A 24203-nucleotide genomic window follows, 5' to 3' on the forward strand; every position below is an offset into this window, starting at 1 on the left:
AAATAATAAATGTAAATGTATCGGTATATACTTTGCCATTCACTTAATTACGTGGTCTGGTCCAAATAAAAAAATATATCGATATCGTGAGATACATCCCTACTTGCAGGCAAAGGGTCACACTCGAAAATCATATGATCGATTTGCAGTGAAAATTTTTCAGACAGACGTCGGGCAGAAGGCAAAAAAGTAACTTAACCGTTTTCCACATTTCCTCGTATTGTCTGGAGTTGCACCTTAAACATTTGACGGAGCATATAATTTACATTGAAATTACAACTATTACAGGCACGGTTACACGTGGATTTCTTTGGAACAGTTGAATTTCTTTTCGGTTTCGTGCAAGTGAAAAAAATCAGTCAAGATGGCATTGAGCGACGCTGATGTACAGAAACAGGTAAATATAAGATGAAAATGATTAAAAGTAATGTTATAAGCAAAGACGGTTAATATGGTCCTGTGTAGGGGCAGGGTTTCAATTGAAAAATGTGTTTTTAATATGCAATCAGCCAAAAAGATGGCGAAGTCATGGGATCCAGTCAGTCAATGAATTTGAAGTCATGTGAATATCTCATGGCAGCACATTCCTATTGGCAACAGTCTGGCTGCCTTATTGGTTATCACTCTTTCGACATGCCATCCTATTTTGTAAATGAAACCTTACGCATGGTAGAAATGTTAGTTATTTATTAAAATGCTCCACGCAAAAAGTGAGTAGAAAAATTCGTGTTGGTCATGTGACACGGGCTCCACCACTGAGTACAATGTGTTGAAGCGAGACAACTAGTGGGTGTTTGCGATGCTGCCCCTCCACACACTCTGTCACACGACCAGCAAACCCCCCTCCCAGCCACCCCTTACGTTATCAGCCGAAAAAACGAAAACTTTCAAGCAAACTAAATAAATAAATGGGGGAATAAAATAAAGGAAGAAATGTTGAACAAATTGTTAACGTAATGGCTTGTGATGCCATTTTCAGATCAAACACATGATGGCGTTCATTGAGCAGGAGGCCAATGAAAAAGCCGAGGAGATCGATGCCAAAGCCGAGGAGGAGTTCAACATTGAGAAGGGACGCCTCGTGCAACAGCAGCGTCTCAAGATCATGGAGTACTACGAGAAGAAGGAGAAACAGGTGGAACTCCAGAAGAAAATCCAGTCATCCAACATGCTCAACCAAGCTCGCTTGAAGGTGTGTGTGTATAACCCCGCCCCCCGTTGAGGATATTCCATCTAAAACCATCTCTGTGTGTTGTTAGGTACTGAAAGTGCGCGAGGATCATGTGAGCAATGTCCTGGATGATGCCCGCAAACGTCTGGGCGAGGTCACCAAGAACGAGGGCGAATACAAGGCCGTCGTGACCAAGCTGATTGTCCAGGGCCTCTTCCAGGTGATGGAGCCCAAGGTGACACTGCGTTGCCGCCAGGTCGATGTGTCGCTGGTCCGCGACATTCTGCCCCAAGCTGTCGAACAGTACAAAGCCCAAATGAAGCAGAATGTCGATCTCATCATTGACGAGACAAACTTCCTCTCTGCTGATACCTGCGGTGGTGTAGAGCTGTTGGCCCTCAACGGACGCATTAAGGTGCGTTCCACACCCCACTTAACATTTAAATTGTATTTGCCTTGAACATGAATTGATTTTTCTTGCAGGTTCCCAACACGCTGGAGTCCAGATTAGAGTTGATCTCCCAGCAGCTTGTGCCAGAGATCCGTAACGCCCTGTTCGGCCGCAATGTCAACCGTAAATTCACCGACTAAATTGTTAAGTGCATGCAGAAGATGAAGAAGAAAACCAACAACCAATAATACCAGCAGGAAAAGTTCAAGTTTAATATAAAACTCCACCCACAGCAAACAAAAATCAACGTAAAACTCATCCTCATGTCAGGCCATAGCCAGGTCTGGTGTCTATGTAGGGATTGTATTCAATTATAAATTATATTGCCGTTGTCTTTGTATAGTTCCGATTGATCCTGAAACAATCACACACTCAAGAGCCCCCTCCCCCGGCCCGTTTCGGTCTTCAGTTATATGAGATATCCATACACCCACACCATTTGCATATGTATATGTATGCCAATAATTACTATATACATATATAAATATTTTAGGCATACACAAAATCCTATCAGCATACGAAAAGAAAGAAAAGAAAAGCAAAAAGTGCATTGTAATACGAGTTTGTTAAAGTTTGTTCGTTTATTTTTTAAACCTAAATGTATATTTGCTGAACCACAGGCGCATACACTTTTGAAATATTTTTTTTGCATACATTCCTGTCCTTTGATTTATTCGTTGTCAACCCTCCCCTTGTTCTTTGCGTTATTTACTATATTATTGTACATTAATTTCTGTCGTCTATAGTCTTTGTTAAACAAATGTGTCTATGTTTGTAATTATTCATGTGCAGCAGTGTGTGGAGATGCAGGAGCAGCAGCAGCTGCAGTCACAGATGCCACTGGTAGTCTGTGCAAACGTACACTCAGCATTGTTGCCTGCCGGAGCACCGAAATGGATCGGATATCGGTCTGATTTCGCTGAACCGAAGGTGACGTACGCTTGCGCAATTGCCACTGGCACAGGAAACACACAAATATCATCTTTAATCCTCATTCAATGTCTGTTGTTGGACACGTAACGAATACACACAGTTACCAAAATCAAAAGCAAGCACGCGCACCCATAAACACATCCGAAAACCCAACCGAAATTCATTGATTGAAGTATTGCCAAGTATGGCCCATAAGTAGCTAAATTTGTTGACCCTCAAATCCAGCTTCCACTCTACAAAACCCATTTAAATATATATATACTTAACTAAAGGATAACTTAACAAAAACTATATAAAAAACTTAAAAAAAAAAAATGGAAATTAGATTAAAACAATTTATGGAATTGCTGCTGCTGCCTTGCGACCTGCCCCAACTGCCACCACTGCACACATGCATCAGAATAATTTTTGAAGTTTGTATCTGAATGTTCTCGCCCAAATGTTCGATCATAGTGTATTCTTCTCCAGGCTCATTTCTAACCAAGTTACACACCAATTGCAATTGTTCAAATATGATGAATAATAACTACAAATTTAGCAAAACAACAACAAAAATACAAAAACAAATAGCATATGCGTTATTATATAACATCGAGTACTATATACATTAAATGAAATACGAGAAATGCAAGAAAAATTACTTTTAAACAAAAAATTTATGTTGAATAAAAACAGTATTTCCAAAAACTAAACTAAGCGAATCCAAGTCTTTTTTCACTCCAGGGAACAAACATTACTTAGCGAAAGCTTTAATAATTATCGTAGGATTGGTGGTTGACTGAATATACAGTGGAATTCACTGGACTGATGAACTGAAGCAGATGAGACCCTTATGGTAACATAACTTAATTATAAATCAAAAGTACGCTCAATTATGTTTATGCATTTAAATCCGATAAGAATTCTTTTGGCGTAGGACACTAGGCTGGTCTCACTTTTCGACAAAATTATCGATATATGGCACAATCGACATTGCGGTGGTCGTAAAAACGTATAGTGTGTGCTAAAAGTATACCTACATGGTTTCGAGGGGTATAAAAAATAACTAAATTTAAAAAGGATTAAATTCTAACGCATCCCACAACCAGGAAAAAAAACAGCAATTTTCTCATCTGTTACATTTGTATTTCATTTATTTTGTTGTTGTATACATAGATGTACTTTTTCATGCAATTCAAATATTCGTAATTCCATACGCTTTGTTCACATAATAATTTGCGTTGAAACTGGTGGTGTCCTTGCATGCAAGTCATTATTTAATCATCTTTTCCAAATCTTTACTTCTAAGATAATCATGTCAAATTCCATACTGGCTTGGCGCCGCGCTCTTGAAGGTGAATACTAATTACTTTTTTCTTTTCATTTAATATATGCATATGTGCCGGGGGTAGATTTGTTAAATAAATAATTGCGAACATACAAACGGGCCTGCAGCCCATTTTCGAACATGGCGAATACATCTGGGATGTTCCACTCAATTTTATGGATTATAATGCGTTCAATTCTTTCCAATTTCTTGTTCGAGATGCCTCTTCTGTGTAGTTGTATGTGTGTGGTGATAATTTGTTTTTTGGTAATTGTAAATCTTTAAACGTTTATTAACACAATTCTATCCGTTTGCTGTTGTTGTATAGTTAAGAAATATATTGCATTCACAAATCGGGAACTGATTGAGGATTGAGGGGGTGGTGGGGTATACATTAATTTAGAAATTCTCTCTCTCTTCGCCATTGCCTTGGGTGGATATTTGGGATGTGGGCTGGCTATGCATATCTATGGAGGGGATGTTGCAGATGTGTGTCTGTATGTGGATGGTTTGCTTATGGGAGAGCTGCTCCGCGTTTAATCGCCATTCTTTTGTTCGTCCTCAGATTCGGATTCTAGAAAGATTCGAAAATTAAAATTACAAACATTAATAAAAATAAATAATCTAACAAATAAATTTAAATTTGTATTAGGTGGCTGTCCAAACGATCATTACCAAATGTAACTATGAATAGTTATATGGACGACCGATCATTCATTTGTTTTGGCATAAAATCCTCATGGCTACAACGAATTTTGGATTTATTCGGAGCTAAGAACTAACAAATTTAAATTTGGTTAGTCTTCTTGGGACTATGAAACGCGAATTTGACTAAAGATGAATTGTCTGTCCAAACGATTATTGGCCAAATGTAACTATGAATAGTTATATGGACACCCAATCATTCATTTGCTTTGGCATGACCGAAATTAACCTCTTGGAATTGTGCACAATGGAGTTTGTAGCACTCCAAGATTTTGGTTAGAGGCATGCGACATAGAATACCATAATTGTGTCTGGGGTTAAGTACCATACGGAGCTGCTGTGGCGTTATGTGAACCAGAGAAGCAACAATAAGACCCAATTTGTTTTGGCATAAAATCCTCATGGCTACAACGAACCTTGGATTTATTCGGAGCTAAGAACTAACAAATTTAAATTTGGTTATTCTTCTTGGGACTATGCAACGCGAATTTGACTAAAGATGAATTGTCTGTCCAAACGATTATTGGCCAAATGTAACTATGAATAGTTATATGGACACCCAATCATTCATTTGCTTTGGCATGACCGAAATTAACCTCTTGGAATTGTGCACAATGGAGTTTGTAGCACTCCAAGATTTTGGTTAGAGGCATGCGAGTATAATACCATAATTTTGTCCAGGTTTTCATTGGCCTGCGTTGCTCTGGTTTTATTATGGAGCAACGAGGCAAGCAAAAAACCCAAATGCTCTTGCAATTTTGTACAACGAAAGTGCCATCCAGGACAAGACCATTCTCAAAAATTGCACTCAAATCAACCCGAACATTTCCGTTATAAAGTTCATATTTAATTTACCTTCTTCGGCTGATTGCAGCCATTCGACAAACTTGCGCATTTGTTCGAGGAAATGCATTTTGCCTTTGTTGGAATGACCATCCTTGTACCAGCGCAAGATGATCTCCTCGGAGATGACCTCTGTTTTGTAGAACAACAATATGATCTTCTGGAAGGCCTTCATAAAGTTCATATTCTCATAGCAGAACTCCTGAACCTTAAGGATCAGGGCCAATTCCGAGCGGTCTGTTGAGGCGAATGCCTGAAACAAAGTGCAGTACGTCTTCAAGTGACGAACAGCCTGATCAGTGACCAGCTCCTCCTTCTTGTTCCATTCGCCCAACGACATGATGGTAGACCAAATCTGTGCACAAAAATAAAAAAATATTAAATTAAAGTCTCTCTCTCGGCAATCAATCGTTTGATTGACTTACAATAACAATTATTTCATGATCGGGAATGTTGTTGCGTGCCGAAAACTCTTTAATGTCAGCGGTTATCTCATTGTGTGCCTTCTCATCGTTGATATCATCGATGAGGGTCTGCTGAAGCTCACGCTTGGCCTCCTGGCTAGCCTGCGCCTTATGCAGCTTGACGATCTCATTGAGTTCCTTGTCAAGAAAAACTTGTTTAAAATATTCCTCAGTACGTTTGTTTGGTGGGAAAAAGTCCATAAGTCTTAAAGGAGAAAAAATTATAATATGTACCTATTAATAAACAGTCCACGAAAATAATCTTAAATTTATTTATCTTATAGATTTGTACGAAATTAAATCGGCACCCAAATGAAGCCGCAGTTCATTTGCGAATTAAATAAAACTCCACGAAATTTATTCTAGGAACATCAATTAAAGATACACAACTGAATGGTTATAACATCTTCCTGAGAACATTCCATATTCGAACCTATAAACTTTTATAAGTGTACGAAATTAAATCGACACCCAAATGAAGCTCAATGTTCATTTGCGAATTAAATAAAACTCCATTAAAATCACTCTAGGAACATCAATTAAAGATACACAACTGATTGGTTATAACATCTTCCTGAGAACATTCCATAAAGACAATAATTTAAATGAAAAACTTACTTGCTTTCCAGTCCACCCTTTTTAAGCGCCTGAATCAGATATGCAATGCCCTTCTCTTGCTTGAACGTCTGAAATAGCTCCAGTAGAAACTCCAGTGCAATGCCATCCTTGATCAGATGCTCGTTATTTAGTACCAATAACACATTTGGCGGTACAGAGCCATTAACTAAGAATAAGACAAGGTTATCAATAAAAATTAGCTTCGATTTATGAAACGTAGCGTTAGTTAGGAAATTTATTTATTCTTGTCCTTGGGCTCGTGGCTTTTGGATTTGGTTAAATTTGCATCCAAGAGTCAGTATACCAAGAGTAACTTTTACTTTAGCCCAATCTCAGCTGTAAATCGAACAAGGGTCTATCTAGACTCGACTATATGTACGCTGGCTGGGCTCTAAGGAGCTAAAGGGTTTTCTGAACACTTACCTAACCAGAGCGCAGTCATTCGCGCAAGCTTGATGCGTTCACTTGGAGTAAAGCCCTTTACGAATAATAGAACTTTACCCATCTCCTCTTCGAACATTTTCTCGAGGTACTTGTACCGTCTGATGAGCTTAACAAATACCTGAAAACGAAAATAATATACATTTATTGAAAGTTCTTTACTTTTACTTGATTATCTTCAAGGCGTTTTAATTTTGTTGCAACAGAAGAAATCTTTAGATTGTTGGTTTTATTTTTTACACAAAATAAAGACAAGTAAAATGTTGCTTTTCATGTTGCATATTTTGACACCGATTGCATCGTTTAGATGGAGTAACCGGTTCTAATAATATGCAATTGAAAAAGGTGACCTTCCAGGTGTGAGTGCACTGTATATAATGTATACTATAGCAGCTGTTGTTGACACATAAGAAATCTTCGGATCGTTAGGTTGTTTACAACAAACCAAAGACAAGTAAATATGTGGCGATTCATGTGGCATAATCTGACACCGACTACATTTTTGAGCTTGTAATCAGTTCTAATTATATGCAAGCACAGAAACACACTGGAATCGGATCGATTCGGATATATGATCTTTTAAGTGTAAACAAACCTGCTCATGGTTGCGCATGGATTCCATGCTCTCGGGGGCATCGAAGATGCAGTAATTGGTGCGCGGCTTTTCGCCATCCTGAGAAATGGAACCACCAGGCACTGAAATATAGAGAATTACGAATGTTACGATTATGATTATCTATGGAACTGGCAGTAGTTAAGTGTTACTTACCTAATAGACCACCCGCAATCAATATATCAAAGAGAACTTCACCGTAGCGACGATAGTCGAGCTTGTTGCCCGCGATGTCTAGATATTTAGAGATTTGCTCCAAGTCGCCATCAGTTTTTTCGAGACCAGCAATGACCGCATCACGGAATCCCGTTGGGTCATATTTTTCTCTTTCATCTCTTTTTCTGGTCTTGATGCGTTGACCCGATAGCACTGGTCTTTCTATTTTTTGACTCATACAATAAATTGCTGCAGATAGATGAATGTGTAAACGTTTCACAATTAATTTAGTGCTTATATCAGTTAAGTGTTCAACTATAAACTGGTTGAGTTTATAAGCAAGGTCACAAGATCGATTCACAAGTACTAGCTTTCCAATCGGATGTTTTGTTGTTTTAAATGTTGCGAGAATTTGAAATGCTGTCTAACCTAAAAATCCTCGCCTGCCGAGTGTACATGTGCTTTCACACACATGCTCAAGCACAAACACAATAGTGCAGAGAGAGAGAGAGCGCGAACACACACAGACACACAATCTTTTTACAGTTTGATAATGCCGAAAGAAGAACAAGGGGAAAGCAACGCGAGCAGAAGAACCACTGAAAGGCAACTCGAGATGAAGAACGACGGAAAAAGTAAGGCGAGAAGTACAGAAAACCAACAAGAGAAGAGCTACAGAAAACAGCGGAGAAAAGAGAAAAGAAAAACTGCAAAAGCAAGGCAAGGGAACGACCCGCCTATACACGAAATTCGACAAAGAAACTGTCGAGAATAAAGTGAAATTTTTGACGTTGTTACTTGTGGAGCAGCTCGGGCAGAGCTCGGAGCAAGGGAAACGAGGTCATTGTACATACAAGACACACTCATACCTTTGTGCCGATGTTTGCGTGTGGTCCCGTTGGTTGCGGGGGGAAATTGTCAAACGCAGAAACGCAAAAAGATGGAAAATACGCAGTCGTTTCCAAGTACACAAACATTCAATTAGCGAATACATAGAGAAGGAGAAAAATTGAACAAAGACTGAACGTTAACTTACACTTTCGCTTAACGGAAATAAGTTTGGCCTTTTTTGCCGCTTCCGCGTGTCCTCGTCAGTTATTGAATTTGCAGGGGGGGCTGATTTGTGTGATTCAAGGGAGAATTTCGGTGAGTATGTGTGCGTGTGTGCCTGTTGCTTTTCACGATTTAAAGAGAGAGCTACGGCTGTGTGTGTGTGTGGGGTTTAAAATGTGTAATTTAATTTAACCTCGCACAGCGATTACCAATACACACACGTTAAACACAGACGGACACAGATCAAGGCAGATGTAGAATATAATATTTCGTTTTCGCCGACTACGGTCTTTTCTAGCTTACGAGCTTTTTTGCACTGTAATATTGACACGCACGCACACACACACACCCAGCCACACAGAGTCGACAAAGGCAGAAGAGAGAGAGAAAACGACAAAATCTTTTATAACGGAATTTACGTTTTCGAATTTGTATTTAGTGATTACAATTTTGTGAATTTAAATTTCAGACTTTGTCCGGAATTCTATTTTTAACAGCTATCACAATCGGTTACTAAGTATTATGTTTGCTTCAAGTTCTCAGCGCCCCCGGTCAGTCCTGGCCTGCGCACACCACTTTGTTAAATGAAATTCAGAAAGCGAATGACACACACGAATCGTGCCGAACCGTTCGACGAGAGACGATAACGAAGAGACATGTGGTTCGGCGCCATTTTGAAGCGACACTTTGTCATACTACACGAATAGAGGGAGGGTAGGGACAAGGGGCCAAGGTATGCATATTTCTGTGGCTTTTATTAAATAATGTTCATACGTAGGCATGTTTAAGCAGGGGTACAGTCGAACAAAGGCCTAAACAACTGCCCCTAAATGGTTTATTGCGTGAACGTCTGCTGGCTGGCTACTTGATGAGTAAACCTCGTTTATACATTAGTATGTATGCATGCATGTATGATACCTACCAATTCGTACATAACCTCTTTCTTCGACAAAGAAAAAAGAGACATGGCCGTCAATGGCGGAATGGAAAATCTATTTTTCTCACTTTCGTAGTGTGCTGAGCCTAATAATATGTATACATTTGGCTTGGTACTTACGATTAAAACAAAAAAATCTGTTTTGCTGGGAATAAAAGTAACTTTTGTGTAGCTTTTTGAGCTGTTTTTTGTCGAAAAATTTTGTCTGCACCTCACGAATTTTTTTTGTAGTGTGACTGTGGACTTGTCGGTCAAACATACCGCATTACTCTCAAAAATATACCGAAACATACCCTTGCATTTTCGAAATATACTGTAAATATACCATAGTCCTAAATGCAATTCCTCGTTTTTTATGTTCTATTTAATATTACCAGCTTGCAAAAACCTTTCCCACTGAAACAGTAATTTAATCCGTTTGAAAAATCAATTTGACGTATTTTAAATACTAATTTTTATTAATTTGTATACCTTGTGACCTTATATTTTACAAATTTGTATTTTAATTTTCATTCAAATCACCCCTTCTGGAAGCAAGGGAGCTTTGTGTTCAGTATGTAAGTGTATGTAACATGTATAAACACATGTAATGATGAAAAAATCATCATTATCGTCTAACTATTCAACGAATCCCACAGATTTGTACCACAAATAATATACATATAACGTAAATCCTAAACAATTTCCTTCGATTTTGATTTTCTTTTTAAAATTACTATAATTTTATCCGATTCAATAATGAATTCTCCACAGGATTGGATAGTTTGTTTTAAAATAAGATTGAAACTAAAAAGCATAAAACCCAGGATGTAACGTAGCGTGAATTCAATCTTACGTATTTGACCACTTGTTGCTTGTCAGCCGATATACCTTTGTATGGTATTAAAATTAAAATATTAGATTTCAGCTTTCCAAGCTGCCTTTAAACATTAATAATGAATTTATGTTAGAAAAGGCATGGTTTTATTCCCTTTTTATTTACTTTCTTTGTATGTTTATGTCTATATCGATATATTGTCGGTAACACAGAGACTGACTAGTATATGCTTTGACTGTAGCCTGAGATTTCCAACATTTCCTCAATTCTATAAAATCACCTTAAATGGTCATCATGGTGGCAGCGGCTTTATCTGTGGCCCTCAAAATATAAAAAAAAAACGTTTTAATATTCTAAAAATTCTTTAAAAATACCGAGGATATTCCTCAATTTTGAAATTCGGTTTAATATTTCGAGCTATCTAGGACCTTCAGCATTGCACATGTAACTTTTCCCGGATGATGAATACATTTTCAACAATCTCTTAATTTAGGGTCCCCTCTTGGATTAGCCAACTGCTATTAAATAGCTGCGTTGGCAGCACTGAGTTCAACGAAAAAGTTAGTTTAAGTGTGACCAGCTCTACAACTGGCCTGGCGCTGGGTGGTTTGTTTTTGATAAAATGATTAAAGAAAAACAATCAGATTTTGCCGATTTTAGCGTTCCTGAATTTAAATATGAGCAGTTTCGTGATGTTCTCTTGCGTATGCGAGCTCTTCAGCGCTACAGCTTCTGCGTGGATGCGCAGTCGGAATCAGATGTGGACAAGGTGCGTACAAACATAAGTCTGTATATGGATCCTGAAGGCCTTGATTGAATCATCCTTTTCATCATCATAACTACAGCTTTGTCAGGGCTTTCTCAGACTAATGGATGACTACATGACCCTGGAGGAAGTGACTTCGCTATACACAGTGTCTGTTCTGGTGTTCCTGCTGGTGGAAAAGGATCGACCACGCCAGTGCAATGAACGCCTGGAGCTGCTCAACGCTAGCTTCAATTATTCGGATACGCTGAAGCCCACAATGATCCACTATGCCACTGTAACCATGCTGGAATGCTTTAAGCTGATACCTTGCCAAGAAGAGCACCGTTATATCTACATGCTGGAGGCGATTCCACATATTCTGGTGGCCTGCGACACGGGCAAGATGGTTGCTCTGGGACTGCTGCGCGCCTTCATAGGCGTCCTGTCCAACACCTCCCTAGTTCTGCACATTTATCGTAACGTGAGTCCATTAAAATCATGGCAAATGTTTGTCTAATAGCTTTATTTGTGCAGATGTGGGAGGTCTACAACATGGTTAAGTCCATCAGCCAAGAAACAATCCTAGCTGATTGGTCACTGTGCAGGACGTACATTCTAGTCAAATCATTTTCTCTGCTTATGAGTTCTACGGCCTTGAACTCGTGCAATCTGGGACTGAGGCAGGCGGGCTACCAGGGATTTGACATGCCGCCCATAGCCACAGAAATCTCGGAATGGTTCACGTCGTTGCGCGACAAGATCGAGGAGAAGCATACAAATCTCTTAAGTAAATCGGGTTTTAAGGTACGTACAAAATAGAACTTCAGCCAAGGAGATCCACTTATGTACATGTCATTATCCTTCACAGCTAGTGCGCTTTATAGACCAAAATATATTGCGATATTTGACTGAAGAAAACAACGAAACGACATCGGAAGTGGGCATTGAGACAGTAGCGTAGTGTAGGTGTAATTATAGTTCATATTTTATCATTAGTACATAAAGCATAAGCTGTAGATTCGATTCATGATTGTCGGGGCATCATTTGAACTTCTTTGCAGTCTTTCGGGCCGGTGCGTCTACGGTCACCACAGCAGTGGAATAATACTTGCTGGAGATTCGATTGAGAAAGTACAAACCCACCAGGGAGAACAAAATACTGAAAGAATAACCAACATTAACCATATGCGGCAGGAAGGAGGCGTCTCTTATTTACCTGGTTGTGGCACACACACGATGAACAATTCCCGCAGCGGCCACAGTGAGGGACATGCAGAAAAGTATCTCCGGCACTAGCTTGGCCTGAAAGTCCGGGCCAAAGATCAGCATTTCCGCATTTGACACGCAGGTGAGGCTCAAGATGAAGAGCCAGGAGAAGAGGTAGCCGCCCACCAAGACATTCAACTGTGAGCCATTGAACCAGTCGGCGCAGAATCGGAGCGTGGCAAAGATAACCAGGCTCAGTATGCCGGAGATGATGGAGGAGACAAGCGTGTTCTTGCTACTAGTTGAGGAAGCTGCAATGGTTATCATTAATAATGTATAATCGCTTCAATTTAAGTCCAGCTTACACATATTTATTTTTTATTCGCCGGCGCTGCGTCTTTGTTGTACGAGTAATTCCAGCGCCATTCACATGTGCGCGTATTTCTGGTATTTTTTCGATGTTTTCCTGTTCCAAGTGATTGGCAGTTTAGCCATCACAACATTGCATTGCGTTAAGTTTGTTTTACCCAATTTTTTAATTAAAACCACCTGAAACATGGCCTCCCTGCTGAAAGTCGCGACTAGCACGCTCCGAAGCACAATATGGCAGACACGGAGCGTGGCCACAACCACGCCGCAGCTGTTAAAACAGAGTAAGTTGGATTTGGCGTTTGGTTGTTTCATAACCTTTCAACGAAATTCTTTGCAGTCCAAGAGAAACAGGAGAACAATGTGAGGACATATGAGGGCGTGAATATAGACTCTGAGCGTTCCGAGAAATTGCTGAAATCCGCCTGTCAGACCAAATTCTGTCCGGAATGCTCGCTGGGCCTGGATATCAAGCACACCGACGTGCTCATCCTGTCGCAGTACGTCCGATCCGACGGGTGCATGCTGCCCAGGCGCATCACCGGCCTGTGCTATCGCCAGCAAAAGAAAATGGGCACCCTGGTGACGATGGCCCAGAAGGCTGGCCTGATGCCCAACCTGGGCCCGTCGTGGAGCAAAAAAGATCCGAAAAAGCGATACGGCTGGAAGAAATTCAACAAATATTTCCTCGAGTCAACAATTAAATACTAAAACTAGTGATAATGGGCAATAAATGTGTTGATATGTTAATACTAGCTTCGCTCCGTTTTTTAACTTTTCGAGAACGGTCACATTTCTGAGGCGTCGCTTGTCAATTAAACTTTTTAGATTCCCGCAAAATTTCAAAAATTTCATGATGACCAGCAGAATGCACGTCGAAGTACGGCTGCACAGCACCGACCAGTAAGTCCTACACCAGCACCTGTTGCGTTTATCTGTTTCTGTTGCAGTTTAATTGATTTCCTCCCTTTATTTTAACAGACCAATACCGGCACTTCGATCTGTACTGACGCCGGCTGTGAACGCGTTCTTGGTATTAAATAGTAACCTGCCCGAGAATGTGGCCTTCAAGCCGAACTTGAAGGAGACTGACCCCTCGTTGGTTGCGAGTATTCTGCTGGAGCGTGACTGCGGCGGTAGGCCAGAGATCGATGAGGAGACGAGATCGTTCTGCTTTCATTTCTACAAGCCGCATGCAGTTGCGGCAACCGCAGGCTCTGGCCTCTTTGATGGCAGCGTCGATGCTGATGGCGGGGCTGTCGTAGATGCTAATCACGTCTTGCTGCCCTCCCAAGAGTTTTTGGGCTTGTGGGAGTCGCTGGTTTTCGAGAAAGGACTGAAGGAAAGGGTAAGCTCTTCACTTGTTTATAAATGACAAATGTATGCATCTTTGTGGTGTTTGCAGCTGCTGAAATTCGCCTTGTCTGCGTTGACCTTCTCGAAGCATCGCGTGGACACGAATGTGATTGCCTGCAATCGTCTGATACTGCTCCATGGCCCACCCGGCACTGGGAAGACGAGCCTTTGCAAGGCCTTGGCACAGAAGCTGGCCATCAGGACGCATGAGGCCTATGCCTACACACATCTGGTGGAGATAAACAGCCACAGCCTGTTCTCCAAGTGGTTCTCGGAGAGTGGCAAGCTGGTGGCCCGACTTTTTGCCAAGATCGGGGAGCTGGTGGCGGACCCCAACAATCTGGTCTGCCTGCTCATCGATGAGGTGGAGTCGCTGGCGTATGCTCGCAGTTCTATGAATAGCAACGAGCCGCGCGATGCCATGCGTGTGGTGAATGCGCTACTGACACATCTGGACGAAATCAAGACGCGACCCAACGTGCTCATTCTGGCCACCTCCAACCTGGCACAGAGCATCGATCTCGCGTTCTTGGATCGAGCCGATATCCGGCAATACATTGGCTATCCGGCCGTTCCGGCCATCAGATCGATTTACAAGAGCATGCTGGTCGAGCTCATGTCCGCGGGCATTGTGGAGTGCGAGGCTGTCGAGGTCGAAGACATCGAGGAGGGACTGCTCACAAATCTCTCCGAGCGCAGCGTTGGCCTCAGCGGTCGCACCCTGCGAAAGCTGCCCCTGCTCGCCCACGCCCAGTACACCGCCAGTGAACTTTTCGAGCAGCATGGAAAGATTTTCCTATCCGACTTTCTAGATGCCTTGCTGCTGGCCCTGGAGCAGAACATGCGCGAGCACCACCTCTTGAAAATGGAGTCTTCGGAGTAGTCCCAAGTCAACAGCACAGCAAACCAATTTCTCCCATGAGAATGAACCGAAAGAAAAAACAGAAGCTCTCCACTTTATCTCCATCAAATGCGAAACTTTGTAAACTTCAATTTTTTACAATGAAAAACAATTGAGAATCCCAGACTGAATCCAGGAGCAACTTCCGCCTCCGCGTTCGCCTTCTGCTTTGCTGCTTCGTTTCATTTGCACACACGACACAGGGATTTTTTTCCATTTCTTTATCAAGCTTTTGATGTGAAAATCAAGCGTGAAATCTTGTTATTTCTTTGCAAGCATCCACATCGGCTCATCTCCATGCAGACATCGTGCCGGACTCTATGCAATCTCAGCACTTTTGCCTACGCACTCGTTTGTCTGCTAAGAACACACACACACACACTGGACAAGGGATATACAAGGGCGGACCAGCCATCATCGTCATCTGGGGAGCCCTGGATCCCTTGCCTTTGCAAGTGCAAGTGACGACTAATCAAATTTGGTTGACAATTTGATTTTGTGTTGATGCTGCCTGTTGATCCGCATCATCCGTTTGGAAGTCGTCCACTCACTGCATCAGCTCTGGGCCAAATCGATTTGGGAGGGGGTAACCTAATGCGGCAGCATCTGCAGCATTATGTCTAAGAAGTTGCACCACAAATGCAAGTTTGAGTGGAAGTCATGACAGCTTGAGAATATGTTCCATACGATTGAGTTGTAGTTTAAACTTTAAAGTAATAGATAAATCTGCTTTAAAGATAAATAATTCTCTAGACCCTAAAGTAATCGCAAATCGATGAAATAATGAATAATGATACATAATTCTCCAACGCACTCTACTCCTCCTTCTATTTTAAAGCACACCTTTGTGACCTTTAATTAAATCAGAAAAAAGTCTGCCAAAAACAGATTCACACAATAGAATGTTGGAAGGTTGGGAAAGGGGGTAAAAGGACAACAGGACAGACGACAGGTGGCCATAAACCGGGTTCGGTAGACAGTAAAAATAGACAAATAGTGGGCGCCACGAGTTATGTGAACGAACGGATAGCTGCAGGGCCCATAAAATGTAGATGGGTGCCAGGGAATGAGGGCGAGAGTGCGATAAAATAGATTCCACGTTGATGAAAATGTGATGCGATGCCTCCCATCCTGCCGTCCTTCTGCCGGGGGGCATATAAAATATACAAGGTTTATTAGCCACACGGCAAGCGGGAATCAGTATCTAAATGTGGCGCATGGTGGCTACGAGAGTCAGCATCTAAATGGCGGTGGGTGGGATGGCTGTATGGCAAGCAGCTCAACAGACGATAAGCGTAAATGGGGCAGCAGGTTTATGGCCTTGTCATGGAATGGTGTGGCTTTTGTTTCGATAGTCGAAGAAGAAAAAGAAAGGATTTCTTCAGTCGGATCTGGAAATGGATCTGATGGATGTATGGATGATGTGTGCAGGCGAAGCAATTAGTTAGCACAAAGATATCTCTGTTTTTCTCTTCTCGCTCATTCAAGTCTGCACAATGTTGTGGCAGGGTTGCCAGGGGAGATGAGTTTCCAGCTCATCTGGCAACGTTGGTTGTTGATTTTTACATTTTATGCTCGAAGGCCTTGTTTATTTGTTGTGCAGCTATCAATGGATGGTAGTATTCATCGGTCTTCATTCCCATTTCCATTGCACTGTTTTTGCCACTCTTTTGTCTGCTCACAAGGTATATTGAAGGAAAGGTAAACTGTCCCTGGAAGAATCCCTTGATACTAGGACCTAAAACAAAGCCAAAAAACTCTAATCGACGAGACTTGAGTCAATGTCCATGCATTCTTGTGCATTCTCTTTTGTAATTTTCGCTTGTGCGTCCAACTGGCGGTGGTTTATGATGAAGCATGGACGAAGCAAATTGCCTAAAACTAGGAGCAATACCAAACTTTTTTCCCTTTTAAGAATATTTAATTGATGTATTTTCGTTTGGACAACAAAATGAAAATGTAAGCCTCACATTTGAATCTGCAACAAGGTGTGATCACATAACGAAATAAAATAAAAATGTGACCAGTGCCGTAGTTCCTGGATCGGGGAAAAAGAGAGTTAAAAACAGTCTATTAATCCCCATATTTAGCTAGTAAAAACTATGCATGTAAACCTTTTCAAAAAATATTTACCATTCTGTACAACATGTCTGTGGCCAGGGGCGGGAACAAAAATAGGAAGTGATAAAAGGAAGCTTGGAAAAAATTACAAGCCTTTTGCTGAGAACTCCTACGCTACTGCAACAACTGTCCATATGGGTAATAGGAGGGAGATAGAGGGAGAGATTCCCCTGGCATAAATTGCGAAATAAATGTGCAATGTATTTTGTTGAGCCGGTTGCAGTCGGTCCGCATACACAGGACCACATCCTCCCCCCAAGCAACCATTACACTCCCCGCACAATCATGCAGAAGCACAGAGAATTGAACTATTGATGGTTACGTTTATTTATGTTTTCCTTCTCTCGTTTTCTGTGTATGGGAATGGGTGGTGGGTAGGTGGAGGGAAGCCTGTAAGCAGCATTTTCCAATTGCATTTCAGCAATATGGAAAATTTTGCTTCGACAACTACAAAATTCCCATTGTTATCCAGCTACTGCTGTGCTGTTTTTCTGCTCCCTACTCCAATTGTTGCTTTTGCTGGAGCATTTGTTTCACATTTATTGTTTGGATTTGAAAGCTTACCGTTTTGTGGGCGTTAAGAAATTTAAATTCTCCACACAAGCAACAATCAACATGCTTTAAGCTGCTGTAAAAGCTGCAAAATTCAATCATTTCAAATCGTTTGAGCCTGCATTGAAATCGATAGCTTTTCATTGGTTGCAGCTTTAGGATTAGGGTTCCATTTGTCCTACATTGAGTGTCCCTGGATGCTTATTAAGGTGGCCTTAAAGTTTATATTTGTTGGGCCAAAAATAGCCACACATATTCATGTCCAAAAATGATGAGGCTGTTTTCAAATTTCCTTGGAATCGCAGCATGTAATAGATATTTTATGGTCCAAACAAAACCATCAACGATTTACTCTTGTTTTGAAGTTCTGGCCCATAACCGCTTCATGGCTGGCAGATTCGATGCAATTTTGATTTAATTTAAATTCCTGCGGTTTGCTGGCAGCCAGACGACGACGACGTTGGCGGCGCCACGCCCCAACTCTCTTTGCAGCAGCTGCAAATATTTCGCTGGTGCTCTGGAAATTGTTTAGCTATTGACCAAGGATCGTTAATTATGTACATATGTACATACCTACATACATATATATTTTAGCCAAGAACTTTTGTTGGCTGCAGCTACCGACCGAGCAAAAAAACGGCAGCCACAGTGTTGGTTTTACAGTGCGCTGGAGATTGGGCTAAATTAAGTTTCAGCTGCCTTCAGAACGCAGGATTCAATATTTTTGAAAGCCATTTTCATTTCAAATAGGACTGTGTGTGTCAGGGTAAGGGATATGTGATGATGTAGGGGAGATTCCAAATGGATTGTCAACAGACTCCTCTCACTTATGACTCCACTACAAGTACATAAGTTTAGTATTAGACGATGAGACCCCTGCCACGACACGACCCATGCGACAACTCCAAGTAAAGTCAAGCTAAAATGCAACACAGTTGTGTTCTCAATTTGTATTTCACTTCGAATTGTGGGGAGATGGAACACGAAATGTTATTTGATTGTGATACCTATATACATTTCTACATTCGAATGTGTAAAGAAATACGATAGAAATAGAATCGATAGAATCGCTCTGGAGTCCTCAAAGTTTATGCTCGCGAAATATATAAATATTTCATTTCGTATTTAAATATTTTGAAGGAATGGTAAATTTGGAGGAACTGAAAATGAGAACAAAGACTCGTAATTCGTATCTAGATTCTTGTACCAATACGTAAGTATGTATCTGTACATGCATAAGTCCCGTTACGTTTCTCAGCGTATGTATGTGTGCGTTGGTGTGTGGGTTATTTATGCCTGGAACGTGACTGGAAATATGAAATGCAGCAAATGTGTTTACTTAAATGAAGTGAGTGAAAATTGACAAATACATATCCATACACACACACACGCACACAGATACGAAGCAATGCAAAGACGAAACTGCAGTCACACCATACAAGATGGGGGAGGCAGGAGTGGGGGCATGGCAGGAGATGAGTCGCATCCGACTAGCGGAGCTTAGGGCACATGAGAAATGCGCCAAAAATGGCAATGACGCTAATCCCTTGGCCGAACGTTGTTCACACATGCTCATGCAAGCACACACACACATCCGCCAATGCACATGCCCATACATACATACATACATACATATGGATACACTGTAAAGAAATATGTCAAATTCAATAACAGACAAGAAGAAATAAAAAGTGGCTTTGGGTCGAAGCTGAAGCTACCCTTCCTAGGCCATGTTTCAATGGAAGATATATTTATAATGTTTTGTTGCTGTTATCTTTCAATGAATATAAACTAAAAGTTAAAAGTTCCCATCGTTCGCAGACAACATAAATGGATATTAAAGCCACTTAAGCATCGAAGCTGCTTTTCTTGCATAACAAACATCTGCTCAAAATCATCATAACACCTCCCTGCTAGGGTACAACAAAGTGACGTAGTACTTGCTCTGCTCCTTTTCTCCAATCCAGAACTCAGCAGGAGAAGAAAAAGGACGCCCAGAAGCAGCAGCAGCGGGTGGAGCAGCAGCAGCAACTGTGGCGCCAAGCTCTGGACAATGGTAGCCCCCCTTCGCACTGGCCTTATAAAAATGTACGATTTTTCTTCATTTGATGAAACGAAATACAATTTCTCAACGAGCGAGTGAGGGAACAGAGATGCAGCACGGCACAGCACAGCACAGCACAGCACAGCAGAGGAGAGCACAACGCAAAAAGTTGGTTGCAATTGCAATTGCAATTTTCTTGCCAAATCAGCGAACGATGGCTTCGTATATTGACATTTTTAAAAGCCAATATTTCCCAGAGTTCGACTTCCATTTGGCTCCATTTTCACTGTGATATGAGAGGCGGAGGGGAGAGCGAGTAAGAGAGAGAGAGAGAGAGAGAGAGAGAGACACATGCACACAAAGTATGTCCAAAAGTTTTGGATGCACGAATTAATTTATTTGACTTTGGGCAATGTATAAATATAAATTGAATGAGTCCCGGTTACCCCAACAGAGGTGCAGGGAAGTGAATGAGTTACTGTTAACGATTGTTTGGCCAACTCTTAAAACTGGAACAAATGGTTCAAAAGATTCAACCAAAATAGAAGTTTTTAAATAACTTTAAAATAGCAAAAATCTAGTGACTGTAGTTAAAATCAGTCCAAATATTTAGAGTAACATCTACGTGCCGCGACACTAAGATACCCGATAGTAAATAAATGAATTAAAATATTAAAGGGACTGAGTACGATTCCCACTAGGAATAGTTCAACAAGTAAAGTAAATTGCAATTAGTAAATACTTAAAAATTCGAAATAGATTTCTCCTCCTCACATCTGCTGCTCCATCCTCCTGCACTGCATTTCAATTAGCCGCAAGCCCGACAACATCCAGATGTGTGTGTGTGTGTGTGTGAAAAGTAATTTCACCTTTCTCCTTGCTGTCATTTGTGTCGCTGCAATTACTTTGATTAATGGCGGCATAGCACCCAATGAGAGTAGTACCATGCGGTCTGGGTCGCAGCCAACCCATCCTTTCAGCCGTGAGGAACCACTGGAACTGGGCCTGACAGTCTGACCGAAAAAAAATAAACTTTTGCCAACTTTTGGCAAACGGAAAACTGCAAACGCAAATGAAATTAGTCGAAACTATTTAGAGCACATTTCCATAGGCATCGCTACATCGACATTCATTCGCATTCGCATCCTCATTTCGGGTACGCCTCCCGTCCTCAGAGTCAAGTTCGTGACGCGTGTTATTTCTAATTAGATTAGGGCGTGACTGTCAGCCGTGCCCTAAGCTCCCAGCGCTACCCATTCGCCCCCTCCAATCCGGCGGCTTACTTGGCCGATTTGATTGCCATTTGGTTGTCGGCCGACTTCTTCGTTTTGTAGTAATTTTAATTGAAAAAATTCTTCAATTTTGCCATCCATCTGCCGGCGAGCAGGTTCCAAGGAGCCGCCCTGCTACTATCATTTCTCTCCTCAGGCAGGACAGACGTAGAAATGTAATTAGCCTCAACGCAGCTCCCGCTTCCCTGTTTGTCTGTTTGTGTCAACTTTTCAATTAAATATTCATACAAAAAATTGCAATTTGCCAGCCACTTCACAGTGAGAAAAAGATATTTTGCAATCACTTTCGTGTGCTGCATAAGTTCAGGCGCCCTGCCTAAATATGCCTGTAATTTGCTTGATTTGCCAGCAGGGATGGAAAGCTAAAAGGAGTCCACAAAGTTTACTGATCGAGTGATCTATAGGAACTTCTACTGATTGTTGAAATACTAAAAATTGTTCCAGCTAAGCCAACTTGTTGTGAACTTTACGGCACAGCTCCAATGACTAACAGAATCGTGTGATTGCCCTCCAGCTTTTGCAGCCCTGATTTGATGGAAGCAAATTTCATGCATAGGTTGGACTGGGAAATCTTTAATTAAATTGGCCACGGGTAGGAAAAGCAATGAGCGATTGTGCAAGGTGAATCGCAGGTTGAAGTGAGCGCGGGAGAGAGAGAGAAGAAAGAGGGGTGGGTCAAACCCCCAATGCAGAGAGCGACCAAAGGGCAATGGGTGGGTCAGACTGGCGCTAATTTTAGAGCAGTGCCAAAGCTTTGTCCTGAATTTCCCTTGTTGCCCAGTGCTTTGTGCAAACGAAATGGCGATAATTAATCATTGCTTCTGTGGTTAAATGACCGCTCTTCGATTCCCCATCCGCGTTGCCATGCTACGTCGTCCGATTCGCGCTACTCATCGCCCCTTTGCTACTTGGTTTAGTTTAATTAGAAGCCACAACTCTTTGCGGCAATTGGCGTAAGTTATTGCCGAACGATGATTTGGTGGATTCCGCTGACATACTGGTACTCGCACTCGTATTGTCACTGCCACATGCTGCTGCTGCTGCTTCCTCACACTCTCCCCATGAGGTCTGACTGAGCTACTACTTCCCATACATTGTCCGGAGAAGGGCAAAGAATTTATACGATAATTGCAGGAGCTGAAAGAAGCGAAGGAGAAGGAATTAATATGAAGTTGGTTTCAACCTTTTGCAATGCAAAACTTACATCTGAAACTGTGACCAGTGATACGTTGAGAAATATGGTAGCCCTCAGGCGACTCGCCCGTTGGGATCGCTTGACTATGACAATGAGCATCTTACGATACCGAAGATCCGCCTGGAACCAGTCGTGATTGTAGACAGATTCGCCAATGTGCTGACTCTTAACGGAAAGGTCTGGATAAGACTTAAACAAAAGTAAGTTCAGCGTTTCGCACTCACCGCGTCGAGCAATCGCTGGGCGTAGGTGGTGATCATAAAGACCTGGACCATGGCACAGAATAGAAAGAGGACAAGCATCACCAGATTATCGATATTTCCACCGATTGTCATCTGAAAGCCCACAAAGCAGATGATGAAGGCAGAGGACACGAAGTTGGAGAGCAGCGAAACGCCAAAGATCTCGTTGATGTTGTGGCACAGCTGCAGCAGGCGCTGATGGTACACGACAGCTGCCCGGAGGAACGCCAGATCCTGTTGCGGTGAGACTAACCCAGCCACATGCTCCTCGATGCGACGCCCCAGGCGACTGAAGTGCATCACCAGCAGAGTGACGAGGCCACACATTAGCATATCGGCGGCCAGTTGTCCCGAAAGACACGTCTGTGCCGCCACATTCTGGGACACGTACATCAGATAGTAGCTAGAGTTGGTGCTCCAGTCCCATGGAACCCAGCAGTAGTACGGCAGCATCCGCACGAACTGGCGGATGCCCAGCCAGAAATCGTAGACCAGATAGTGGATTGCCCAGTAGAGATTGTACGTCCAGATCAGCACCAGGTGCATGCCAAAGTAGAAGATGCTGTAGCGACTATATCCACTCAGATGCTTTGCCACTTCAAAGGCCGCCTGCTGATGCTTTTCCCTGGGATGCAGCTGCTCCATCTGCCGCACGACTTGGGTGATTTGATCCCTCTTGCGCCAGATGTGCCACACCTTGAGATCTCCAACGATCACGAAGCCAATGAAGGATAGACTCATGGTGGCCTCCAGGAAGTTTGTGCCACTTCCAATCGCCAAGACAACATAAATCAATTCGGAGAGCAGCACGGCATTCAGGTTCAGGATGAGTGCGATAAATATGCAACGAAGGAAGAGCGCTCGCATCTTGCCTCTCCCCTGATGATCGTAGGCCTCCATTCCTATGGAAAGGTAAAAGGTGTTTGCATACCTCAAAAACCTTTCCAGCTTAATGGCCTCCCATTTTTCCGATGAAGTGTTCCCGGGTCCTGCCATTGTGATTGCTGAAATTACTGCGCGACCTCCGGTCTTATATATAACCCTCCTGAACATCGATGATTTAATAATTTACTGTTGCCATACACTTGACAAGTGCCACGCCTCTTTGATTGCCATGCACCGGGGGCGAGCATCTCTCAATTAGTGCGTTGTGAACCGTTACAGTTGGTCATCCCGGGGGCGTGTCTAATTGGGCCTAAGTCGAAATCGATGACTCCCCCAATTAATGGTGCTCCACTCTACTACCTCGGCCATGTTCTGCCTCACAAATGTCAGCGATTAGTACGACCCCAAATGAGCATTCGAATGGACATGTGTACAAATGGGAAATGTTCTCTTGGCGGACAAATGTACGTCTGGAAAAATCAGCTCGACTCTTTGCTCTTTATTGGAAAGACTTGCTGGTCAGTGTAAGTGTTTTTTCAGAGCAGAATCAAGAATGGGAACCATTACAATAAGTAAAATCGTTTAATACTCTTACTTATTTCAGTGGTAACTTTATCCTAAATCAATTATACAATTTAGTTTTGTCCTGACACACGGAAATTCATTTGGCCCACTTCAGTAGATCAACCTTATGTGATTCGTGGTACAATAGTATCAAAGCCAGGCATCTTTATAGCACAATCTCCGCATGTGTATCTGGATACGAGTGCGCCTTTGTGCAGTG

At 42.0% G+C, this 24203-nt stretch overlaps 7 protein-coding genes across 8 annotated transcripts; 4 read left to right on the forward strand and 3 right to left on the reverse strand.

Moving 5' to 3' along the window:
• The first annotated feature begins 85 nt into the window (after positions 1 to 85).
• LOC117898227 (V-type proton ATPase subunit E) lies at positions 86 to 2855 on the forward strand. The gene is made up of 5 exons (XM_034807462.1): positions 86 to 189; positions 289 to 397; positions 980 to 1192; positions 1260 to 1586; positions 1655 to 2855. Exons 2-5 carry the CDS (start codon positions 365 to 367, stop codon positions 1760 to 1762), a joined length of 681 nt encoding a protein of 226 aa, XP_034663353.1. The 5' UTR covers positions 86 to 189; positions 289 to 364; the 3' UTR covers positions 1763 to 2855.
• Positions 2856 to 3900: 1045 nt separating this feature from the next.
• On the reverse strand, positions 3901 to 9959 carry LOC117898222 (protein krasavietz). Of its 2 annotated transcripts, XM_034807455.1 has the most exons (9): positions 9201 to 9338; positions 8738 to 8817; positions 7702 to 7950; positions 7528 to 7628; positions 6915 to 7053; positions 6492 to 6657; positions 5835 to 6078; positions 5422 to 5764; positions 3922 to 4435 (listed from the first exon to the last, which is right to left on the reverse strand). In XM_034807455.1, the coding sequence occupies exons 3-9, from the start codon at positions 7937 to 7939 to the stop codon at positions 4398 to 4400; spliced, it is 1269 nt and encodes a 422-aa protein (XP_034663346.1). In that variant the 5' UTR covers positions 7940 to 7950; positions 8738 to 8817; positions 9201 to 9338; the 3' UTR covers positions 3922 to 4397. The 2 variants fall into 2 exon arrangements, with proteins under 2 accessions (XP_034663345.1, XP_034663346.1); XM_034807454.1 differs by lacking the exons at positions 8738 to 8817; positions 9201 to 9338 and adding an exon at positions 9812 to 9959 and having other exon boundaries at positions 3901 to 4435.
• Positions 9960 to 11081: 1122 nt separating this feature from the next.
• LOC117898226 lies at positions 11082 to 12283 on the forward strand. Its single transcript, XM_034807461.1, has 4 exons — positions 11082 to 11277; positions 11354 to 11737; positions 11791 to 12060; positions 12125 to 12283. The coding sequence occupies exons 1-4, from the start codon at positions 11131 to 11133 to the stop codon at positions 12215 to 12217; spliced, it is 894 nt and encodes a 297-aa protein (XP_034663352.1). The 5' UTR covers positions 11082 to 11130; the 3' UTR covers positions 12218 to 12283.
• LOC117898235 (protein KRTCAP2 homolog) lies at positions 12215 to 12957 on the reverse strand. Its single transcript, XM_034807473.1, has 3 exons — positions 12828 to 12957; positions 12473 to 12773; positions 12215 to 12415 (listed from the first exon to the last, which is right to left on the reverse strand). The coding sequence occupies exons 1-3, from the start codon at positions 12829 to 12831 to the stop codon at positions 12298 to 12300; spliced, it is 423 nt and encodes a 140-aa protein (XP_034663364.1). The 5' UTR covers positions 12832 to 12957; the 3' UTR covers positions 12215 to 12297.
• A 16-nt stretch (positions 12958 to 12973) lies between these two features.
• LOC117898234 (39S ribosomal protein S18a, mitochondrial) lies at positions 12974 to 13592 on the forward strand. Its single transcript, XM_034807472.1, has 2 exons — positions 12974 to 13115; positions 13172 to 13592. Exons 1-2 carry the CDS (start codon positions 13019 to 13021, stop codon positions 13540 to 13542), a joined length of 468 nt encoding a protein of 155 aa, XP_034663363.1. The 5' UTR covers positions 12974 to 13018; the 3' UTR covers positions 13543 to 13592.
• A 6-nt stretch (positions 13593 to 13598) lies between these two features.
• Positions 13599 to 15226, forward strand: LOC117898223 (pachytene checkpoint protein 2 homolog). The gene is made up of 3 exons (XM_034807457.1): positions 13599 to 13734; positions 13813 to 14179; positions 14237 to 15226. Exons 1-3 carry the CDS (start codon positions 13685 to 13687, stop codon positions 15068 to 15070), a joined length of 1251 nt encoding a protein of 416 aa, XP_034663348.1. The 5' UTR covers positions 13599 to 13684; the 3' UTR covers positions 15071 to 15226.
• A 6820-nt stretch (positions 15227 to 22046) lies between these two features.
• LOC117898760 (putative odorant receptor 85d) lies at positions 22047 to 23530 on the reverse strand. Its single transcript, XM_034808385.1, has 3 exons — positions 22517 to 23530; positions 22302 to 22457; positions 22047 to 22234 (listed from the first exon to the last, which is right to left on the reverse strand). The coding sequence occupies exons 1-3, from the start codon at positions 23528 to 23530 to the stop codon at positions 22178 to 22180; spliced, it is 1227 nt and encodes a 408-aa protein (XP_034664276.1). The 3' UTR covers positions 22047 to 22177.
• Positions 23531 to 24203: the final 673 nt, after the last annotated feature.

The sequence above is a fragment of the Drosophila subobscura genome, chromosome O, assembly GCF_008121235.1.
Source record: "Drosophila subobscura isolate 14011-0131.10 chromosome O, UCBerk_Dsub_1.0, whole genome shotgun sequence".
Lineage (NCBI taxonomy): Eukaryota > Metazoa > Arthropoda > Insecta > Diptera > Drosophilidae > Drosophila > Drosophila subobscura.

Bases quoted from the DNA above. Each gene is read 5' to 3' on its own strand.
- LOC117898222 (XM_034807454.1), bottom strand. From the start codon at position 9,950: ATGTTTGACCGACAAGTCCACAGTCACACTACAAAAAAAATTCGTGAG. The intron at 6,079-6,491 runs GTAAGTTTTTCA...TTCTCCTTTAAG, and splicing joins AAGGGTGGACTGGAAAGCAA to ACTTATGGACTTTTTCCCAC. The intron at 4,436-5,421 runs GTAAATTAAATA...GAATCTTTCTAG, and splicing joins GCTGCAATCAGCCGAAGAAG to AATCCGAATCTGAGGACGAA.
- LOC117898223 (XM_034807457.1), top strand. From the start codon at position 13,685: ATGATGACCAGCAGAATGCACGTCGAAGTACGGCTGCACAGCACCGAC. The intron at 13,735-13,812 runs GTAAGTCCTACA...TTATTTTAACAG, and splicing joins CGGCTGCACAGCACCGACCA to ACCAATACCGGCACTTCGAT. The intron at 14,180-14,236 runs GTAAGCTCTTCA...TGGTGTTTGCAG, and splicing joins AGAAAGGACTGAAGGAAAGG to CTGCTGAAATTCGCCTTGTC.
- LOC117898226 (XM_034807461.1), top strand. From the start codon at position 11,131: ATGATTAAAGAAAAACAATCAGATTTTGCCGATTTTAGCGTTCCTGAA. The intron at 11,278-11,353 runs GTGCGTACAAAC...TCATAACTACAG, and splicing joins CGGAATCAGATGTGGACAAG to CTTTGTCAGGGCTTTCTCAG. The intron at 12,061-12,124 runs GTACGTACAAAA...TATCCTTCACAG, and splicing joins TAAGTAAATCGGGTTTTAAG to CTAGTGCGCTTTATAGACCA.
- LOC117898235 (XM_034807473.1), bottom strand. The intron at 12,416-12,472 runs GTAAATAAGAGA...TTATTCTTTCAG, and splicing joins CGTGTGTGTGCCACAACCAG to TATTTTGTTCTCCCTGGTGG.
- LOC117898227 (XM_034807462.1), top strand. From the start codon at position 365: ATGGCATTGAGCGACGCTGATGTACAGAAACAG. The intron at 398-979 runs GTAAATATAAGA...TGCCATTTTCAG, and splicing joins ACGCTGATGTACAGAAACAG to ATCAAACACATGATGGCGTT. The intron at 1,587-1,654 runs GTGCGTTCCACA...TTTTTCTTGCAG, and splicing joins CCCTCAACGGACGCATTAAG to GTTCCCAACACGCTGGAGTC.
- LOC117898234 (XM_034807472.1), top strand. From the start codon at position 13,019: ATGGCCTCCCTGCTGAAAGTCGCGACTAGCACGCTCCGAAGCACAATA. The intron at 13,116-13,171 runs GTAAGTTGGATT...AATTCTTTGCAG, and splicing joins GCCGCAGCTGTTAAAACAGA to TCCAAGAGAAACAGGAGAAC.
- LOC117898760 (XM_034808385.1), bottom strand. From the start codon at position 23,530: ATGGCAGGACCCGGGAACACTTCATCGGAAAAATGGGAGGCCATTAAG. The intron at 22,458-22,516 runs GTGAGTGCGAAA...CTTTCCGTTAAG, and splicing joins CCCAGCGATTGCTCGACGCG to AGTCAGCACATTGGCGAATC. The intron at 22,235-22,301 runs GTAAGTTTTGCA...CGCTTCTTTCAG, and splicing joins CACTGGTCACAGTTTCAGAT to CTCCTGCAATTATCGTATAA.